This window comes from Struthio camelus, chromosome 5 (assembly GCF_040807025.1).
Source record: "Struthio camelus isolate bStrCam1 chromosome 5, bStrCam1.hap1, whole genome shotgun sequence".
NCBI classification, from domain to species: Eukaryota; Metazoa; Chordata; class Aves; order Struthioniformes; family Struthionidae; genus Struthio; species Struthio camelus.
In genome coordinates, this window is record NC_090946.1 from 65437161 (window position 1) to 65459976 (window position 22816).

At 42.2% G+C, this 22816-nt stretch overlaps 1 protein-coding gene across 3 annotated transcripts in view; it reads right to left on the minus strand.

The window, feature by feature from the left end:
- CCDC88C (coiled-coil domain containing 88C) overlaps positions 1–18180 on the minus strand; it is a 102532-nt gene extending 84352 nt beyond the window's left edge. The window contains exons 1-4 of one of the 3 annotated variants that reach the window (XM_068946845.1): positions 18105–18180; positions 17527–17696; positions 16788–16888; positions 7789–7897 (exon numbers count right to left, since the gene is read on the minus strand). In XM_068946845.1, the coding sequence (XP_068802946.1) occupies positions 7789–7897; positions 16788–16888; positions 17527–17586 (270 nt within the window). In that variant the 5' untranslated portion in view covers positions 17587–17696; positions 18105–18180. Of the gene's footprint in view, positions 1–7788; positions 7898–16787; positions 16889–17526; positions 17921–18104 lie in introns of those variants that run through there. The other 2 variants (XM_068946843.1, XM_068946844.1) reach the window with 2 other exon arrangements.
- Positions 18181–22816: the final 4636 nt, after the last annotated feature.

Below are 22816 nucleotides of genomic sequence, written 5' to 3' on the forward strand. Positions count from 1 at the left end.
AGAAATGTACAGACTTAAAACATAACCCTATTTTTTTAAGCAATATAAAGGACATAGTGGAAGCATTCCTTATTTCAGATATCTCAAGAATTGTTTTGAATTAATGTGTTAGTAGTGCAAACTATTGGCACTTTCCTTTCCCCAATCAGCCTCTACTCACAGATGCTTTAAATTCAGATATTCAACAGTTTTTGACTACAGCAACACTCCAAGATCTACACTGTCCCACCATTCTGATCACTGTACAAATGCATTTTGGGACACTGCTCTTCTCTTTCTCTGCTCAGTTTCTTCATTTGTCTGCACAATGAATTCACACCCTTCTAGCTTACTAAGAAAAAACAAAAAACAAAAAACAAAACAAAAAAAAACACAGACACAACAGCACCACACAGACATGCCAGGCTCTTCTACCTTTTTCCATATTCCAGCTCCAGGAAATTATAGGCCCTAAAGAAGTTTAAAAGCCAGCCTATTCTTTCCCATCTGTTTGGGGTCACTGTTTCATGTAGTATTAAAATGCATGTGGAACCTCAGGGGAAACAATGTGTCTCTTGAAGCTCAGTCTTCCATTAAGCTTTCAGACATAATTCAATATATTAGCTAAAATACATCCTAGAATCACAGCTAGTAATCTCAGTGATGTGCTTGATGGCATGCTTGTAACCATCTGAAATGGTAGCTCTCACCACACTGGGAATTTTTCAAGCTAACCTCCACAGAAACTTACTTTGACAGAGGGAAGAATTGGTTATTCTGTTTATTCTGTCTACTTTCCCTGGACATGAACTAGATATTTCTCACCAAAAAGTAACAGACTGTCTCTGCGGTAGTGATGAGTCACCTGGCTCAGCCTCTTTCTCACTGAAATGCTTGATGATGGGACCTATATGAAGAGTTTGTGATCTCTGAGGTTCTTATGACCCACACCACTCACCTGCAGGATGGTGGTACCACTATTTTCAGGTGAAGGACTAAAGCATAGAGACACTATGTTATCTGTGCAATTTCTCATGGAAAGTCTGTGCCAAGGTACCAATTCACTTATCTGGCACCCACCACCACCACATCTGAATGTCTTCATAATACTGGTCTTGCACACAATCTTCCTGTTTTATGATCATGCTACCGCAGAACAGAAAACAACCAAAAATAGCTTAGTCACTGCAGCACCAAGCCTTGTTGAACTAGGTGCTGAATAAATACATAAAGAGACAGTCTGCACCTATAGCAAGTTGACACCAACTAGCAAAGTTAAGTGAAGAATAGGAGTGGAAATAGAAATATGGGGCTAATAAGATCATACTGTAGGTCTCGCAATAAGTCAGTGGCAGTATCCCCTGAATCCTAGCCCACTTTCTTGCTGAAACACATAGTACCAAGATATTATTGCAAAGGTGCTAAATTATTTGTTGTATACTTGTAAAAGACTACGATACAAAAATGGGCAGGTGCTGCTCATCATTGTGGCAGCATGCAGCTGCAACATAAGGCCAGAAAAATCTGTATGTTACCTTTGGTAGGTGCAATAATAGAACTGCAACTGCAGAAACAACTCAAGTGAGTTGACTATCTGCATATAGTCAACTGTACAGGAAAGGGAGAAAACATACACTTAAGAGTGCATGAAATCACCAAAGTATTCAAATTGGAGCTTATCTGTTAAAAGTTCTGATATCTTGCTCTTGAGAAAGTAGACATTCTGGGTTAACAATCTTGGAATTTAAAGCTCAAGATGAGGAAAGGTTCACCCCCACTCACTTTCCTAAATTAGGATATCTAGGGAACAGGAATCAAAGGAAAATGGTCATCCTGGTACACTGTAGTTTAACACACTGAATAGGCAATATCAGCAGAAAAAGTGAGAAATTCAATGAAATACTATGTTTATCATCTAATTAAATAGAGCACTGCAGACAAGAATTCTCCCCCTTAGAACAGAGAGATACCTTCCGACCTCAGAGTAACTACGTTTATGCATATTGCTAGCATTTTGGTGTTTTCTTTGCTAAAAATTGGCTTACTAGTACACTAGAATTAGCCTGCCTAGCAGGGAAAAGATCTCAGTTCGCAGAAAAGAACATTGCTACTTTCAGAACTTTATTTATAGCCTGAATACAGTTGCCAGTTCATAACTTGTGCCCAAATCTGGAGACTGAAGTTTGAACTCCTGCTTGCGATCCATTCAAGAACTCTAAACCTGACCCAATGTTTCTGCTACAGGAGCAGGATTATTTATTGATTTGGAAGCTACTGGTATTGCAAGATCTCAGCTGCAAAACTTTCAATCCCTGCCTGACCTATTAGAAGAACCAGCTTTTGCCCCAGGCTAAAGCCAAAACTGTCTCTCTCTCTCGCAGGCTAGAATCACAGCAGTGCTAGAACCCCAGCACTTCACAGCAAGACCTAGTTCATTCCACTGACACTAATATGCAATCAACTCCTTGCAATCATGTCTCCGTGCAATGTTATTTAAGGATCTGACAAAAACTGTACTGATTGTAATTATTTTATACAAACAGAGCAATCTATTAAGAAGGACAAGGATACAGGTCTATTAGAAACATACCGTGTTCGCCTTTATCTCTGATACCTCCTAAGCGAGTTTAGGGGGAGGTGGTAGGATTTGTAGCGATCTCTCTCAAACGCTTCTCTGCCCCTTCAGTGAAGGCTTCCACATTTATACCTTCTCATCCCCACTTTAATGGAAACGCTAAAGGTTATGAGTTTCTCATTGAAGCTGTATGAGCCATACAGCCATAAGTGGTTTCAGAATCATCTTTCAGCAGCAATTTTTTTTAAAAAAGAAGAAATATTTCCAACATATTTAGAAACATGAAGCTATCTGCTAAGTATTTAGTGGCCACAACTATGGGAACTACAGGCAACAAAAACACAACCATGACCACATTGTACCATTTCTCCCAACAGCATTTCTCATCCACATTCTCCAGATGTGGCCTAAACACCCATTCAGGGGCTGGATAAGTGATGGTAACATTCATTTTTTGCTGCTCCTCATCAGCCTCAAATTTTTATGCAAACAAGTAGGAATTTTTGCTAGAGTGCAGTATAGGCAGTTTGAGCAATTACTGGTATTTTTGAAGATTTAAGAATCTAGCTGACATCAATATGGATCCATACATTAATTTAGCTTTTTACAAACTAGAAGTAAAGTGAGTTTTAGCTCCTTAAAAAAGCTTAAACAAAGGAATGACACAAGTGGAGGAAGCACAAAGCCACTCCAAGCTTCCTCTGACAGCCTGCCTTAAGCCTCTTCCAAAACTTTGCACAGCTCGGCATGTTCTCCAGGCACTGGGAGGGACCAGGGGGAGCTGCTCCCATATGGGCATTTCAAGGGCCAGCATCTGCAGGATTTAAACATCTTCTACAGCACGGCAAATAGATAGGCCAACGCAATAGATTTGCTGGCTTTCTCCTTCCATTGTCAGCAGAGACAGAACCAACAACCACAGCAGCTCTTGCACACGTTGTCTCGGCTTTAAAAGACAAGAAGCCCACACATCGCCAACAGACTTGGCTAGAAACAGGGCTATTGGGACATCACCATAAAGAGAGTTGCCAAAGCTGAGATTAATCACTACTGTATTTGGAAAACAAGCAGAAGGCCCCAGGGCAATAAAGGCCATACCAACTCACTGTGAATCAGGGTCAACTATTTTTATTTTAGTGACATCAAATATCATTTGGTCTTGCCAATGTCAACTGTTTTCAAACTGATTTAATTGGGCCAGTGGCCAATCATCAGTGAAGATCACAACAGGATCATTTCAAAGTGAAGGAAGAACTCAGGGATAGCAAGGTAATTTTTTCTCCATTACCACGCTGCTTGTCAGTATAAGGACCAATATTCCCAACCTTGTTATCAACACAAGCTAGCAGGCAACAGCTTGAGGTCAGTCAGCTCCAAAAACATTGGTTAGCTACAGTACTTGGTAAAGACTTCATCCTTTGACCAGGATGCACAACACCTGCACCAGTGAGAAGTGAGCATATGCCCCTTCTCTGATCCATTCGGTTCTCTATAGATCCCTTTAATCAACTTCCTCAGAGCAATTACAGACCACAGCCAAATCTCACTGCACTAAGCAAGTAAAGCGTCAAAACTCAGAGCAAGAAAAAACATGAACTCATACAATGAGCAATGAACATGTTCTGCCTCACTCAGTACTTTAGAGAGATGCAGTACGAACTCCAAAAATTTTACGATCAACCATTTCTACAGCTAGCCAGTACTGTAACAGTTATTAAATGCAATTAATGATAGATTCTCCTTAATGCTCCAGAAATCCCACAGCAAAATGACGCATTTGCCTAGTTTCAAAAGGGGAGACTCAAGCCTCAAACAGAGGCTCTCTTGTTCGCTCTCTCTCTCCGACAGAGACCTGCAAAGGTGTGGCTGCTCAGACAGTGGGAAACACATATATGTTACCTGCTACCATGACTAACCATTTTAATATATCCCATAAAAAAAAAAAAAGATCCTGCAGTAATCAACATTGTCCCTCATTTTACTTTAACAGTCTCCACATCGTGGGTTCTTTAGCAGCCATCAGCAAGCAGGTTTTTGCAACTGAAAGATCTGCGAGAACTTAACCCTTTGAAGGGTAATTAATAGACAAATTCAGTGAGCAAACTTCTAAAACTGAAAAGTCATTTAATCTGGAAAAAGGGAAGGGTAAATGTGATGAGGAAGCCAAGTTATACCTGCTGAAGCACAGACAAGAAGTGATCTTTATGGCTTGAACCATAAAGCCAAAATCTACCAACATCCAGGTTTGTTCACAATCATACCCAGCACAGACCCTGGAATCTGACAGAACAGGAAGCTCCCAACACTATGGAAAGTACCTGGATTCATGCTTCTGGATCAGGCCTATCCCTGTTTTAAGTAGTAAAATAAACTGTATTAAGAGGAATTTTGCTTTAAAAAAGGCTATCAGCTATACAGATATACCAGACAATTTTATGATCTGAAATGTCATCTAACTTCTGAGTAGCCACTTCTTTAGTAGCCACTGATGTCATGTTCCTCAGACACAGGGATTACAGTTCCATGAACTCAAGTCACATACCTAATTGCTTCTGCCGAGTGCAGAGAGGGGCAAGCATTCTTTCATGATACCTATCAGTATCCATCGATAAAGCATTAGGATACATCTTCTCCATTCTAGGAGACCCAGCCCATGCAATTCAGTGACTAAGCCATAAGCTTCCCTTAGATACCTTCAAATGAAAGAGAAAGGAAAGTATCAAGAGCAACACTGTATTTTTGAAGTTTTTGTTTCTCTTGAGGAAGCAGCAAATTCATGTTCCTATTGTTTGTCAGGAACTTTCCCTCCCACTTCCAGCCTGTAACTTAAATAGATTAGATATTTTCAGTCAGTACGACGCTACCCTCATTTTAACTTAAGCTAAAGAATTAGTATTACTTAATTAAACAAGCCCACAGCTTCAATCTATTTTAAAAACTCTCCCCAAATGTTTTAAATTCAGGAGAGAAGAAATTTAATAATCTTTAATATATTCTAAAACATTCATATTAAACAGTTCGGCTAATTTTAAAAAAGCTACTTAAAAGTGCATATCCCAGGTAGTAAAATACAAAAAAAAACCCTCCGAATATCTAAGAGACATGTACAGATACAACATTATACTAAGCAATTGCATACAGAACTCAGTTACAGTATAAATGGTCTTTAGCTCCTCCCAGACTATTGAGAGTCAAAGGTTGCACAGTTTCATATGAAAGGGGAGATTAGTGCCAAGATCTTGAACTTGCTGTGAAGATGCGGCTGTGACAAGGATAAATGAATTCTTCATATCTCACCATCACAATAACGTGATTTTAAGCTTTGTTGTAATAACACATTTTCAGGACCAAAATAAGAGAACGATCAATTCCCACAACTGTTCTGCTTATGCACAGTACATCAGTCAGATTCAGTACAAACATACAGATACAGACACAGTATATACAGCAAGATTCACAGCACAATTTCTGGACTACAATAAGAACATGACTGTTATACCCACTACTGCAAGCCTCAACTACTACTTAGCATTGAAAACTAACTTAAGGTAGTTTAGCTGTACATCGCTTTATGAGATTAATTACAGAACCCGACAGTTCAGTCAACAAGAGACTAACCATATCTTATGATTCTGAATCACTTTTACCCTGATTCTTACTTCTCTTCGTATGTTGTTAAAAGAGGTCACATAATTGTCTCCAAGGTAGAGTAGTCTCATAAATAAAAGCTTTCAATGCCCGAAGGACAAGAGTCCTGGAACATCAACCTTTCAGGAGGGGTAGAGCAGGACAAAGGCTCATCTTGTCCCCTGCCCTCCCACAGGCCATTTTCCTTGTAGACTCCACATACATTTAAATGCTGTTCAGTGGGTAACAGAAAACCAAAAAATAGCTTCAGCCCCCAGTTATTACTAAATGAAATTTCCCTCTTAGAAATCACAAGTCTCAGGAATCCTATCAGCATCTCCAATCCTGTCAGTAACTCCCATGCTTAACAACTGAGAAACAGGTTAGCCGTCTTCAGAAATACATAAGCCTCTTGCACATCATCTCAAAACTAAGTTATGGCAGGCGCACTGAACTTGTATGGAGTCATCAATTCCATGACTTTTCCAGAAATCCCTCTTTTAGACTTCCTTGAGCAAATCCTGAAGCAGAAGTAAACAGTGGCAGTAACACGGGCTAGCAGTACGCAGTCTGTGCTGACAATAGCATCAAGAGGCACTACTGCAGTTACACATTCTTACCTCTTACGCATTCTTACATCTCTTATTTTAAGGGCAAGGTTTATATATAGTGTCTTTCATGCATGTAGGAGATGAGGTGTCCAGGATGAGCACAGATCGTTTACATCAACTCCTACACCCTCATTTTCCTGACCATTACATGATTGACAGACAGACATACAGGATCGTTTCTCCAGTCTGCAGTGTTTGAAGTCCAGTTTATACTGCACAGCATTAAAATTCGGCAAAAGTTGTGTAAAAGGAAACAGCAGAACAGTTGCCCCTTTTAACAAGGGGCACAAACATACACAAGCGTGTTTATACAAAAATTTTATTTAAGTAACTGAAGTCACTCCTATGGCTTTTCAGTAGAACCCAACATGTATCTAAGTCTATGAAAGCGCTCAGCTGTCACCACTGCTGTTTTAGGTGAGCACTATTACAACAGAGGAACACTGAGGGTCAGTTCAAGGACGTTAAAGGAAGATGGTCAGAACACGGGTGCATAAAGAAGTCTGCCTTGAAGACACGTACAAGTTTCATGTACAAGTTTATTTTTCCTAATTAATACTACATTGGTTTGTGGTTAGTTTTATAGTGCTAAAGATATTTCTTTATAAAGTATTTTCTGCAAGCAGCCTCTTTAAAAGAAGGTTACTTGTTTTAAACAAGTTTTATACTCAGAAACATTATTTCAATTTCAGTAACCCGGGGGCGGGGGGAGGGAGGGGGCACAGCCTTTTTGCTACAATCTTCAACTGCTATCACTGCCTTCAAGCACAATTTCCTCTTCTTTTTTTAAAGGGAAGAAGCAGCCTCTGGCCATGAGGGATAGCCAAGGTAGCTGTACTGTTTCATAAAGAAAGCATAGCTGAAAGTGCTTTTACACAGACATGATTTCCTCTCCATTTCCTGTGGCAAGTTTCTTTAGCAAGCTATTAGCTCCTGCACTAACTGAAACCATATAGCAATGACCATAGACCAATTACCAGAGATCAGAAATCTCACCTGATAGTACGTCTTAATGTTTCTGATTAAGATGGTCAAGTTTTGAACCCGAAGATAGATGTCATTATTCACATGCTTGTTAACACGTTGGTTGGTTGGCCGAGGATCTCTATGAAAAAAGGAAAAAGATCAAGTATTATTGGTTCCCTTGGTGGTAAGGCTTAATATCTCACTAACGCACCGTTAGGAAGGCTCTTAAATATTTGTGTATTAAATGCATTGACATAATTATACATGATACATTAATTCAAAATACAATTAAGCACATTACCTTTGCACCAAGGTACAACTTTGAAACATTCCCTGTGTGCCACCAGGAAACTGTATCAGGTTAATCCACATGGCAATTTAGGGCAGCTTCCTTCCTTATTTCCTTGAATCAAAGGGCATATGTAGTTTGTGTACACTACACCAAGGCAGCCTCGGATAACAAGGTTTTTATCTTATTTGAATAAAGGGAAGCCTAGGAAAGATTATCATATATCGGCTTTAGAGTTGAGACTAAAGGAGGAGAGCGTTACTACTTGATCACCGTCCATAATGCAAACTGCAAAAACCAACATGTATTCTGTATTGAAGCGGTGAAGGGAAAAAGGAGGACCTGCACTTTTATTATATCTGTATCATCTAGTTGGACTCTCTCTCTCATATGGCCAGCATGTTGTAAAGAACAGCTCTCATTCTATGAATAGATTATAAACATAGGTACACATACATGCACAAAAGAAAAAACGAAAAGATCAGGCAGAGGAAAGACAACTAATACTTTTGTTTAATTAAAAAAAAAAAAAAGGTAAATCAAAACTATACCTGAACAAATTTTATTTCCTGGGTAGGGATAAGGGGGACACAACAGCAAAAAGACAGAAATGATTAATATGAACGTGTATCTTCAGATTCTATGTTTGCACCCTGACACGTTGCGAAAAAGTAATCTGAAAACCTTTATCTGCTAATACCATAGATCAAAGCCATGCATTTCCTCTATAATAAAGACTCTTATCAACAAACTCCTACACAATCCAAACACCTGCCTCCCAGAGCTCTGCTCTGGCTGTTAATTAAGCCATTCACAGCTCTTTCAGGGCCAAATATTGAATTCAGGTGTTGACAAGGAAATAAAAGAGGAACCGATCCAATATTTTGTTTTAAAATATGCCTGGTAAGGTTTACATAAGTATGTCAAGCTTTTTAAGGCAGGAACATCCCAAAGCATCTCTCTAATGAAAGCAGTGCTTTGTACATAAATATGACAGTGTATGTAGATATTCCACAGAGACAGAGAGGACTGAGCAGAAGATAATATCAGACACAGTATCTGTGTAGCAGGGGTTCAAACAAATTGAAGTACAGATGATCAAAACTACCAGTGACATAAAGCAGCAGGCATCTATACCACCTTTAGAGCAGCAATGGATTTTGCATGCTGCTTATCACGTCAACATATTATGAAAAAGAGAAAAAGAGATAACTGTAACAAGCTTTTAGAGTAAAGCCAGTAATAGAGAGGTCCATACAGTTTCTGATGTTCGCCCTGACGTTAACAATTCTGTTTTACTGATGCTAAGATAGCACAATGTGGAAGCCCCACATACACACACAGTTTGATGATGTAGCTCTACAGCAACATAGCAAATAGGAGAAGCATAAATGGCACCTGGGCTTGAACTGTGAAATTAAGTACACTCCGAGCAGATGTTGACAGAGTTTGATCCTGAAGCAAGCTGGATGCTTAGCAAAGATAAGATGACTGAACACAAGGGGCAACTTAAAGCTCTCCTGTTTCCATGTGAATGAGCTCGCCTATGCAGCAAGCTGCCGTGCCACTGTCAGGCACTGACCCAGGTCTAGAGCTAGGAAGAAAAAGCTTCAACTGTTTGGCCACCATACTTAAATGACAGAAAAAAAATATATATTACTGCTTTTACACACACACACCCTGTACACTCTCTGTTAAAGAAAATCCTACAATGTAGCAGCAATACACATGTGACAGATAGTGTGAAGAGGTTAACTCAGAATCCCCTCTCCTCAGTAGCTCCCCTGCCTCTTAACCTTTTACAGCTTGCTTTCTCTTCCCCAGAAGCTTCCCTGCCCTTCAAACTCATTCCTCTACTTATACGTTGCTTCAGCCTCCAAGCCCCCTTTGTCTTTGCCTCCTCAGATAGTCTGTGCAAAGTCAGGCTGTGCACACAACATACCCTTCTGCCAGCCACTGAGCCGCTGCAATCACAATTAAAGCCCTGAGATGTACCAGAAGCAGGACTGGGAAAATGAAGCAGGACTGGGAAACACGCCAAGTTTGAAAGCTCGTTTAAAACCCCAACACACCACACCACTACCCTCCCCCAAACTCACACAAAACAGAGCAAAATCGCAAAGTGCACCCACTGGCCACAGCAAAGGAGTGGCAACTTCTTCGTACTTCTAGACAGTGTAACTATAGGCCTTGGTTGAGGTTTTCCGAAGTATGTAGGACATGGAAAAATCCTTCCTTCGAGATGAGATCTGCTCGTCTTTTGGCACAGTGAAGTCAGTTATCTGTTCATGAGCGTAAGCATTTGCAGGACAGGGCTCTCAGAACCAATTCTGGAATTTTTATGCTATCCTCTTCATTAAGCATAACTGATTGCCCCTAGTGCCTTTAACATCACTGACCTTGGGGATCTGTTGACCTAGAGCCAATCTGTCACATATGGTGTTATTCTAGTGGTTCTGCCTCACAGATATGGAAGTCGAGACCTTTCCTAAAAACAGAATCTAGCTTGAGAAATGACAGACCCTATTCAGACATTAGAACTACAACCAATTTATGTTACTTCAGAGAAGACCCTTTGCATGAGATATGAAAGGCCAGCACAACGTACACTTCAAACTACCCGATGGCTTAGTGACTCCAGAAGGGAAACTGAACAATTCCTTCTCATTAAGCAATATCCCATTTCTTAATATGCTACAATTTTTAACTTGTATCATATAAACTCAAGGTATTGACTACAGATGTCCTAGTCCCACATCAGAGGATTTACAGGAATCACAGCAAGTTGTTCTAGGAGAACATAGGAGGTTCCTACAAAAAAAAAAAAAAAAATATATATATATATATATATATATATATTCTTTCTTTCTCACTTACTAGGTAACCTCAGCATTATCCAGTTCAGCAGGCAAGACATCTTTCAGCCTAATAACTGTAGGTATGAACATCTGAAAAATCAAGGTTCCAAGCCACTTGTTACTCAAATAAAATATTGCTTCATTTTTTTTAAAAAACATTGTATGCATTAGATCTTCCACCTAAAATAGCTGTGTCATCTTACGTTGGGGAGGTCATCTGGATCCCTCCTGCTGCTGCCTCCTCTACATCACTTTACCCAGGCTCCAGAAACATCCCAGGGGATGTGGAAGAGGTGAGCTGGAAGAGCCAGGAGATGCAGTGTATGTGTCTGCTCCTATCATGGGAGAGCAGATGTAGTCCCAGAGGCAGCCAGGCCTCTGAGCAGGGAGAAGGGGTGACACACATTGGGACAGAGCACGTCTGAGGCTACCCCCTTACTCTGAGCGAAAGCCAGGAAAGGAATGAGATGCCAAGAAAACCTGAAAAATCACTAGAGAAGTGAAAAAGAACTCATCATGACAGAAAGAAAGGCTAAAAAGCTAGACAGAACAGCACAAACACCCAATCTGTACATAGAATATGCCTTTTATTGTATAATCAGGCTGTACGAAGAAGTTTCTGTCTTAAAGAACACAGAGCTGTTGGTACCGCGCTCTGTATGTTACAGCGCTCGTTTGGTCAGTGACATTCTTATTTGTGAAGAGTTTTACTGAAAGAAATTCTTCGCAACGATCACAATGAAAATTAAACAGGGATATTTTGCAACAGTAAACAGGTAACCCAAAAGAATCTGTGCCTGAACGCATCTGAAAACCCCTGAACGCAACCTTACTGTGATTTTTTTTTTTTTTTAGTCTATTGATGGTTCATCTTTCCCTTACACATAAATACATGAAAACTGCAATTCATTTTTTAAAAATACATATTTTTTGATCAAAGAAATTCTCTAAATAGGACTGAGGCAGTACAACTGAGGTGTGACTAAGGGCAGTCCTCCACAAACAAGAAAAATACCTAAATCAAATAACCAGAAGGGAAGGCTCAAACCTTACTATATATAGATATACATTTTTTTAAAAAAGTCCCCCGATTTGTATGCCTTCCTCATGATTTTTTTTTTTTTTTGGGGGGGGGGAAGGTAATGAAAAAAGGAAGGACAGGGAGATAGAGGCTGAGTCATGAGCTTAGAATACATAGGGCTGGCAGCACAAGTGCCTGAACATTCAGCTGCTTAGCATCAATTAATAAGATAAAAATAACAAAATACGGGAAAAAATCATTTTGTTTTCCAAATTCAAAATGACAATCCTATTCAAGCAATTTCGGACAAATAATGTTCATGAATAAAGGCAAAGCCCTCAAACTGGCCCAAGGATGATTAACTGTCAGAACGTATCAGCTATACCAGGTGTTTCTAGCATTGCATGGCCCCTGGCTACCGCCTGCCCTTTGTGCTGCAGGTAACCCACTAACTAAAAATGTACCACTAAAGAGTCTTCGATTAGTCTAATTGCCATGTCATTCAACTTCCTCCTCTCAAATTAAGTGGGCTGAAGCCACTTAAGGCTGGATTGATTTCTAAATTACCTGAAAAACGGTAAAAATGCGTATTTAAATGCAATTTTACACAATGTTATATTTAAATGGATGCATATCTTTAATCTTCCATTATTTATACTATTTACTACAACCTAGAAGTAGCAGAGACTAACAGCTTGGCTAATCCTGTCACACGCTCTAAATCAAATACAACAGGCTGATAGTACCACAAACCATGACAACTGTCTTCAAAATTGAAAAAAATCTATTTTTGTGATTTTTCATTATGTGGTTTAAATATAAATGGTTTTGTCAGATGCATTCCTAAGACACGTTTCTGCTTTTTGAATGTTTTAACAGAAATGCAGAACGAACAATTGTGTGTTTGTATGTATATACCCCCACATCATTTCCAAAACAAAATATTCTATAAGAGGTTAAACAGAGTAAATATTTGCTTACAGTAATAGATATTATGCCACAGCTGCAACTGTAACGCTGAAGGCAGTCAATTCAGGGTCCCCACGTGCTAGTTTCATACCAGGAAGTGACACACAACCCTCTAAAAAAAACTTCTTTAAAATTTTCCCACAGAGAAGCTCGTTAACCCAATGCACATAATTCCCCTAGAAACACAGAAGATTCACTGTGAAGATTAACGTGAACATTGTCACATACAGAATATTAACGCACAATTACTACTTGCAAATCTGCAAGTGTGTCCTTCACGCACAATCAGGGTAAGGTATATACTTGGAGAGTACACAGGAAATCACTTATTTACAGCAAAATGAGTCAAAAAGAATTTAAGTCTTGTTTTAAAAGATGAGTGGGAACCTAAATGCTACTGTCTGCCTCTTCCTATTGAACTTAACTGGTTAAGCAGTTAGGAACCACAATTCAGAGCTGAGCAATCCCTAATCATCTTTTAAAAGAAGAATTCACTTTGCTAGGTATAATCTAAAAAGTAGTGCAGCAAATCCCAGCAGCTGGCTTTCTGCTGACCAGACCGTGGCCAGAACCAGTGCCTAAGCCCAGGAGGGGTTTCCTTCCTCTGAATAGTGGCTACATGTGGTATACCTAAGCAACATATATTTTATTCACTGCTATGGTACCTATGGATATTTCATCTTTAAAGAGGATAGAGAGAGGGCAGAGCCCCACTCTCCCCTCCTTTCACACAGCCTACAGGCACCCAACACACAGCAAGTGATACATGCTACATTGTACATGCTACACACAGCAAGTGACACAGCTGCCTTGCCAGTATGAACACAACTGTCTAAAAAATTCATGACAACCTCAAGCAAAGGGGAACTTCTGCACCCATTCTAATTTGCCAGACAGTATTTGGGCAAAATCTAAACCATTACAATAGAAACTAGAGACTCACTGAACTAGTAGAGCCCATTCAGCACCTCAAACAGTTAAAGCCTTACTTTTACCCAGCAATCTCAACAATAGATGTATTTAGATTTCTTTACAGAGCCAGACTTCTTTAAACCATGTCCTGAACTTAAACTCTGCTAAACTACACGAGAAAAGTATTTTTTTAAATGATGAAATTCCCAAGAGTGGACAACCTAATTTGCTGAGAAATGTTATCCTCCTGTTATTCGGCTTTTGAAATTTTCATCAAGAGAAACCTGTTAATCTGCAGCCAAGTACTGCATCGCATGGTGCCACAGAAGACTTTCAAAATTTGACCTGGTGTTCGAGTGTAAGGTCATATATCTGCCTATTTGTGTTCAAGTAAGTGGGCAAACATGATATTTAACCTGAAAAGCTAAAAGGGAAATAATCAATGAGTAATAAGGCTACTATCAATAAAGAGGACCCAGCTATTCTACTCCATTATCGTTACTCACTGCATGTGTGTGCATGCACGGGTACGTGTGGCTTTCAGGCAATCAACATTACTGTAGTGTGGCATATCAAATTCTATCAGATTTATCAAAAGTCCTCATTAATATGATTTTAGGAGGAAAAGATCTTAAGATAAGCATTGAAAGTCAGCTTTAGGGACCACGACTTGAAGAACTGATGAGTAAGCATTTTTAAAACATTTTTCTCTCCTGAAAACTTTGTGAGGCAGAAACACTCTCTGAAAGGCCTTCCTGATTTACAGGCAAGCAGTGATTGCATTGTGAGTTCTAAAGGCTGAGTCAGAAAAAGTGAAGGTCATAGACAGCACCTCTACTGAGCACCCTGCTGAGATGGGATACATTAATACAACAGTGATCTTTCCTTAAGCAGTTTCAGGCTCTCAGCAGAAAGGTCTTAGTTTCAACCTCCTAAGACACCATCAGAAGCACTGCCAAAGCTGCCTAAAAAAGGAGAAAAAAAAACCTGTCTGATTACATATAATGAGATAGTTTCTTACTCCACAATGCTTGTGCTTCCCCCACCTACACGTTCTGTGACACTGCTGGCAGTGATGTCTTTTGGAAGAAATATAGAATTATTTTCTTAACTGCTTAAGGCAAGTAAGCATGCCAAGGCACTTCTCACATGTGATATCCCACAAAATGCCAGCTAGTGTCATTGCATTCAGTTAGCCTAAATAATTACTTTCCTTATTTTCAGTAAGGGCTTACTGTTCACTCCTTGTCCCCAGAGTATTGCTAAGCTGCTCCATACACTCCATGTAACTTCCATCTCTTTAGAGATATTTCAGTAGCTGGCTACAGAATGTTTATGTCTGAGTTCGTATATATCAGCTGATAAAGCCCTTCTGAAATACTTCTGGAAGCATAAGAATGCTACAGTCTTTTACTCAAAAGCTTCATAACTTCAAAAAAAACAATAATTGCAAGTGACTAAATACTGAGCGCTTTTTTTTTCCATTTTGAAATAATTATGATTCTTTCACATAACAGATAACAGTGATAGTATCATTAGTTAAATACACAGCAGACTCGCAATTCTCCAGTTCCTTGATAGTTCGGTTGGTCACCCCGTGCCAAAAAGAATGATCATAAATCAAAATCCTCCTGTTCTCCACCTCTTGTAAAAGCACAAGCCTGGATTTGAACATTCACACTCAAGGCTGTAATTTGCAGAAAGTTCTCTTTTAAAAGTTTAACTCTTCCTTGAAAAAAGTATTAGAAGCTATGTCTTCTGTTTACATCACATTTCCATCTCAAACAACACTTTTACTCCATTTAATACTGCTCATGCGTTATCTTGAGGTGGGGTGACCGACTTTAATTCTGTTTGAATCACAGATCTTCACTAGTTTCATTGTTTTAAGTTCCCTTTCAGAATTTCCACTATTACTAATACACAAATTAGAAGAAAATGTTATTAGCTTTTCAGATAGAGCAACCAGGTGCCACAGGATAACAAAACTTGCCAACTTGAGTGGGTGGAGCATGGGTTCTCAAGTTTTTATAAAAAAAAAAAAGTTAAACTTTTCAGGAAAAAATTGCATTTAAAGCTCTTAACGATAAGTCCTTCATGTAAGTGCTTGGACTTGGCCTAACACTGCACATCACTGCTGGAACTTCAATTAGTTCAACGAGAAGAAAGAGTGCAGTGCAAAAAGTAAGTGATTTTGAAAATCTTCTCCGTAGCAAGTCAAGTATTTATCCATGCAAACTGCTTATCAGACGTAATTCAGAATTTGTAAAAGCAAATAAAGAGATGATGCAACTGTCAGAATCTGCATGCAGCAGAGCAGCAACAGGAAAGGATGTGGTTAAAACATGCAGAAGAGTTTTACCAACAAGACATACCAACGTCAAAAAGTTATTAATGTTTGTTCTTTTTACCTACTCATAAATTTCTGAGACATACCTCTATAGTGCCATTCGAAAAAAAAAACACTGAATTTTTTTCACCAAATTACATATTCAATACCAAAGTTCACATGCAAGAACACTTCAGATGCAACCCTCCCAGTAAAGCTTCATATGATAAAGTACTTTTGTTTCCCTATTTATACTGCAACATACCTTCCCCTGAAATGTATACTAGTAGCTAAAGAAAAATAACCGCCTGGGAAAAAAAAAGATAACACAGATTTTATAAACTTTATAAGTTGCAGTTTTTGTTTTCTTTACGCTGGTTAATTTCAAGTACCCATCAAAAGGAATACAAAACCAGTACTTTCACCCAATACCCAGTCCTTCTGGGTCTGTCAGCCTTGAAAACTTTCCAATCAAAGCCATAAACTCTCCCCTGATTTGCAGACCAGTATATTTTATTTTAAAGAGAAAACCTCTCATGTCGCAGACCGGGGAACCAGCGACCACCCTGCTATAGGTTCCCCCAGAGAACGCTTGAATTAATTTAACCGAGCGACAGTTGCTTTCCCTTCATCCTTTACGGGACTACTTACATTTGCAACATGATTTTGTTGAGGAAGACGCCATCCACCAGATCCATGTACATACCGAGCTTGTCCTCGCTCTCGCTGCCGAGGGGCCCAAACGTTTTCACCTGCCGGGAGAAGGCAGCGCGGGTGAGGGGCGCCTCACCAAGCTACCGGCGGCCGCCAGCGCCCACCCGGCTCGCCCGCGCGGGGCCCAGCAGCCCCGCGCCACCACCCGCGCCGCCGACAGCCCACGCGGGGACGCAGCTCCCGCCACGCGCCGGGGGGGGGGGGCGCGGGGGGCGCCGCGCGGCCCCGCACCCCTTTCTCTCAGGCGGCCGAGCCCCCTCATGCCCGAGCCGGCAGGATCCGCCCGCGTCCCTCCTCCTCCTACCCCGCTGCCAGCCCCGGCAGGAGCCGCGACGCCGCACAGAGAGAGGCGCCTCGCGCCGTTAACGGCCGTTAACGGCCCAGGCAGGTGCCTCGGCGCGGCGCGGCCAGGCGGTCCCGGGCGCAGCTCGCCGCCCCCGGCGGCCCCGCCGGGCCGCTCTCCGCCGCCCCGGGCACCAGCCCTGCCGCCGAGCGGCCTGGCCGCCCCGAGGACGCGGGGGGGGGGTGTCTCCCCCGCCTCCCCCCCACCTTACGGCCGCGGGCTTCCCCGACGGCTTTTACTCAGACACCCACCCGGGTAGCGCCCTCGAGGCTGCCGCCGAGCCCCCGGGGAGCAGCCCAGGGGCTGCCCCCCTCGCCCCCTCCCCCGACTCACCCAGGTCACCAAGGGGCTCTGCAGAAAGAGCTCCAGGAGCTCGGAGATGGTCACGTCCATGCTGCCGGGGCGCCGCGGGCGGCGGGAGGGTGCGGCTGCGGGGCTCGCTCACTCGGGAGACAAAGGCGAGGAGCCCATGGCCTGCGGCCCCGGTGCCCGGGAGGCACTGCCTACCAGGGAAACAATGCGAGCCTCATCGCTCCCTCCCTTCCCCCCCGCCCCCCCCGAGCCGGCGGGCACGGACGCGCTGCCGCTCTCCGGGGCGGCGACTCCTCTTCCGACCCTTCCCTCGGCAGCAACAGGCCGCTCTTCCCCCTGCGAACTCGCCGCGGAGCCGCCTCGGCCCCCCGCCAGCAGGAGGGGCTGCTGGGGCAGCGGCGGCGCCGCCGGCAGGAGCCAGCCCCGGCGGGGGGAGCGGGCGGGGCGGAGAGGGGAGGGGAGGGGAGGCGCGCGCGGAGGGTCCCGCTGGGCTGCGCTGCGCTGCGCTGCGCTGCGCTGCGATACGCCACGCCACGCCACGCCACGCGAGCTGCTGCACGCGGCGCGCCTCAGCCCCCGCGCACCGGCCGCGGCGCTACCTGCGGCGAGGCGCGCCCTTGCCCCGGCAACTACTCCAGGGCCGCGGCAGCAGCGTGACGGACGTCGCCCGCCGCGAATGAGAGGCCGGGCAGGGGGCCGGCGCTGGCCAATGGGCGGCGCCCTGCCGGCCGCGGCTGGAGGGGCGGGGGCGGCCGGCGCGGAGCGGGGCGGGCTGGGCTGGGCTGGGCGCCCGAGGCGGCCTGGACGGGACGCCCGAGGCGGGCGCGGGCGGCGGGTGGCGGGCGGCGGGCTGCCCCGCGGCGCGGCGTCGCCCGCCTGTTGCGCCAGCCCCCGCCTCAGCCGCGCCCCGCGGCGGAAAGCTGGTAGGCGGCGCCCGCGAGGGCAGTGCGAGGCACCAGTACGCGGTTTTAAAATTGATGCTTTGACAAGCGCGGAACTACTCACAAAGTGCTTAGGTGGGCGAGAGCAGTTTGTTTAGTGGCGCTTCAAAATGCGCAGCATACATCAGCGTGAAAACGTAAAGAGGAAAAAGTAAGAGAAAGGACGCATAAACTGTTGCATGCACCTTTTAAACGAAATGCAACAGGTGCAAATGGCATTCCTCGTTGCTGGTTCCCAAACGCACAATGCCATCAAATGTTTTGCTACGGGAGACTGGTGCCAAGCTATATGTTGTAAAGTCTTTGTAGAGGGGCAGTGTTTGTTCTGTGCTTGTGCGGCTCTAAGCACAATGGCTTCTTGGTTAATAACCAGTAAGCCTGGGCTATAACGCAAACAGTTACTATTAAACAGTCTTGCCACCAAGCATGTGAATTATTTTCCTTTGGGCAGAATTTGTTGTATCTTTAGCTGCAAAAAAATCCCAGCTACACTGATGTGCTCCTGTAATGGACTATTTTTATGTTTTTCAATTGTATCTGGGTGACTACTGCATCCCACTCATGGATTTTCATGAAACATAATTTTGTGATGAGGTTGAACCAGTATACGCATGGTGTTACATATGTACATTGGGTTTTCCTAGGTTTGTGATTCATGGTTTGCTCTGTTTTTCATACCTGCATAGTCTTTCGTCTCTGGTGTTTATCAGTCTTTCCATCAGCCACTTCTTCATTCATTTTGCCTATATCTCGTTTAATCACACAAAACTCACAAAATATATTTTGGATGTTATAAATTCAGGCCTACTGTATTGGAAATTCTGTTTTATTGTTAAAAACTTAATCCTCCACACGCACTTTTGAAGAGGGGTGTGGGTATATGTGTGTGTCGGGTTTGTATCGGCTGAGAGAGAGACATCTCTTTTTTTTGGTTAAAACAACTGAATAGTTTGTAAGCAATCTGTTACTAAATGATAGATGCTATTGTTAATTGCAGTGGCTGTTTGTCCCGCTGAAGCTGGGTTTCATAATACACTTCATGAGGATCCTTGTTTTAGGCAGCTATTCTCAAGGGCCCTGTGCTTTGGTAGCAATAGTCTCCCCAACACATTAGCAGGGAGAAGGTTAGATCTCCTATTTGCATCTCACAGACTTTTCTAATACAACAGGAAAAAGGAAAATTCTCCCCACGTTAGAGAGTGCCAAGATAACCTGAACTCGATCAGCTTTCCTCGTTAGTCATTTCAAGGCTAGGTCAACGTAGTGAAGGATAACTGCTTGTTTGCACAACCCTTGCTCAGGATATACTTCATTTGGTCAGCCCCACAGGGGACACATTCATGGAGGTAAATGTCTGTGTTCTCTCTCTTCTGTCAAGAGTAGCTCAAGCCTAAGGCTCCAGTCTGTATTTGGATAGATCTCATTATTACTCAGGAATGGACCTAAATTATCTAGTGAGCCAGGTAATAAGGGCATGCTCTTTAATTTTGATCCTTGCACTTGTAAAGTGATGCATAATAACTCCTGGTTGCTAGAGGACCTAGCTGATGTGAACTGCCAGTTGTCTACTACACGGTACAGGTGTTTCCCTAGGCTGCTGGGGAGGAAGGTACCAGCAGGCTATGAACATTTAAATTAAACTTTATTGTGTGAACGCATGTAGTTGAGGCATTTCTGAACCTGAAAAGATGGAAGCTTTGCATGGAAATCAGCTGTTGTAGTTGGAAGGAGAACCAGGTGTGCTTTTGGGCATAACAACTCCTGCTCAGGAGCTGAGAGAAAAAGAAAAATAGTTAATAATTTCTGAAAAATTCAGAGACATGGACTACCATAATGTAACTTACTGAATGAAGCCTTGTGGATTTCCTGTTTTGTGAACAAATGTGTTCATTAAATAAAATTTTAAGGCAGTCACTGCAGTACCTACAACAGAAGATGAATGTGGGATGAGCTACTCACAATCTAGTGGTTAATGACCAGAGCCAAAAGAAACCTTAATAATATCTGAAAAATATATACTGCCCTTCAGAGAAGACAATACAAATGCAACAATATTATTCCTCCTTTTCACAGCTTGAAGGTAATTCCTTTGTAGGAGTATGTTGCTACAATATGTCTCCTGAAATAAAACAATATCTGTTTAGTCAGATTTTGGTGTTACCAGTTGTGAGATAACTGAAAGGGAGGATGCGCTGGAGATCACAATTATACAGAAACAAATTTCTTACCCAGTGGGTCAACCTGAAAACAATGTTGGATTGCTATTAGGTGCCAAATACTACCCGCTCGCATTTTATTTAAGGGTACTGCATATACGATAGAAAATATTTGGCTTCTCGCAGTATCATATGCTGTAGATGAAATTCAGGCTTATGTAGTCAGTAACTAAACTCAAATGAAGTTAAATGGAGTCAGGATTTCACCGCGTCTTTTGCTTCTATGGTTAGGAAATGGGTGCCATCTCATGGAAACCACAGGTACTGCAAATGACATTGTCAACCAGCTAGCCACGTTGTGTTAAAACTAACATCAGGGGTAAACAAAGGTCAAACAGAGGGAACGCGCTTTGAAAAATAGTTGCATTCTGAAATATGATACTAAAGTGAAAGTAACACTGGAAATTAACGGGTTTTTTTGCTTTCTTCACCTCACTTTAAAAGACAGTACCACTGATGTAATACATGAAATGTTGGTAAGCTCCTTGAACACATATGACAATGGAGAACTGAGTGGCTGCAAGAGTTTACAGTTCTCAGCTGAAAAGTAGAGAGCCAAAGGACTGTTAGCTACATGCTTAGAAATACTGAATCTTGACTTAATCTTTTAAAGTTCCCAACTCTAACTGCTCTCTTGAGCCACAGTCTTCAAGCTGGCCACATGGAGTGCTAAGTGGTAGCTGAACTCTGCTCCTCCTGAAGTCAAAGGTGTAAAAACCCTACTGACCTCAGGAGGCACAAGACCAAGCATAGTCCTGGAATACTGGAAAACTGGAGGTGGTCAGACTGACCGCCTTGTGAATAAAACATACCCTTGCTATTAGACCGCCAATTCCAGCACGTTTTCTTCCCTCAGTAATTGTGTCACAGCTGTCATCCCCAGCTATGCCTGTACTGCTTCCCTCTGTTTTCTCCATACTGTGACTTAGCATTTACAGATAAGCACTTCTTTACTTACCTTCTGTTTCACCAAAAACTGAACTTGCAATACCTAACTTACAGACTACGGGCCAAGATGTCATCTCTGGTAGTAGCTAAAGCTGCTGTCTTCGCAGAAGAAATAAAACAAATGCCTGTGAATATATGTGAGTAAGTTCACATTCAAGATATGTGCATGCAATGGTATTTAGACTAAACTACTACTTACAGTAAAGAAATGAGGGAAATATTCTGTGCATTTGTATTATTTAATTTTAAAGTGATTTGTAACGACTTCAGTTCATCTCTTGCCATTTGCTCATGCCCAGCTTTTAACTGAAAAAAAAAATTATCAAAGAAGTAAGAAGCACCAGAGCAACTTTTAAAAACAGCTATAGGACCACAAGCAACTAAAGGTATCAAAATTATTAATGCCTCTGTTATTATTATGTGTATTTCTAAAGCACTCTTCATAGCCACAAAGCACTCGGCTCTCAGCAATACAGACCACAGAAGGAAATTTCTAAGCTTCAAGCATTTCCAAATGTTCCTTCAGGCTGACTGTAAATGGCATGATTCACCTCTCTCAAACTGTCCCCTAGCAACGATTACAACCATCAACAAAGCTCCACCATTCATGTGCTGTCTGAAGTTTAAGTTGCTGAGAGATGGGAATAACAGAATTTACAAGGTTACAATACAAGAGTTAAACTCATGGTAATCAGAAAAGGGCTTTTTCTCTTCCTTTGCTTGGGACTGTCATTAAGTAGCTTTCTTGTAAATATGACTCTACTGTTCATCAACCAAATTCTCAGCTACGATGCAAGTTTACTTTCAATTGACTCTGGAGCTGTAAACACTGGGTGCCAGGAAAAAAAGAGGCTCATCAGAAGATAGCTTTGCTCCTTACAATATCTGATTCTGAAATGTTATTTTCAATGTTTTTCATTTTGTTTGGACAAAGGTGGTAAAGAAGATGTAAGAGAAATTTCAATGAAAACAAAAAGAAATAGAGCAGTATGGGTTATTGAAACATACAGAAACGTAGAAACATAGATACAGTTGCCTCTATGCCTTAATCAGTCTTAATCAGGAGCGAGGGGGATGGTGAAGATTAACAGAGTCTCTGAAAAGGAATGTGATTGTGATCAGTATCTGGAAGAAAACATCCAGACAGATTCCCAGAAAACTCAGCATTAACCTTTGCTATAGGGCTGGATGTCAAGCAAAGTACCC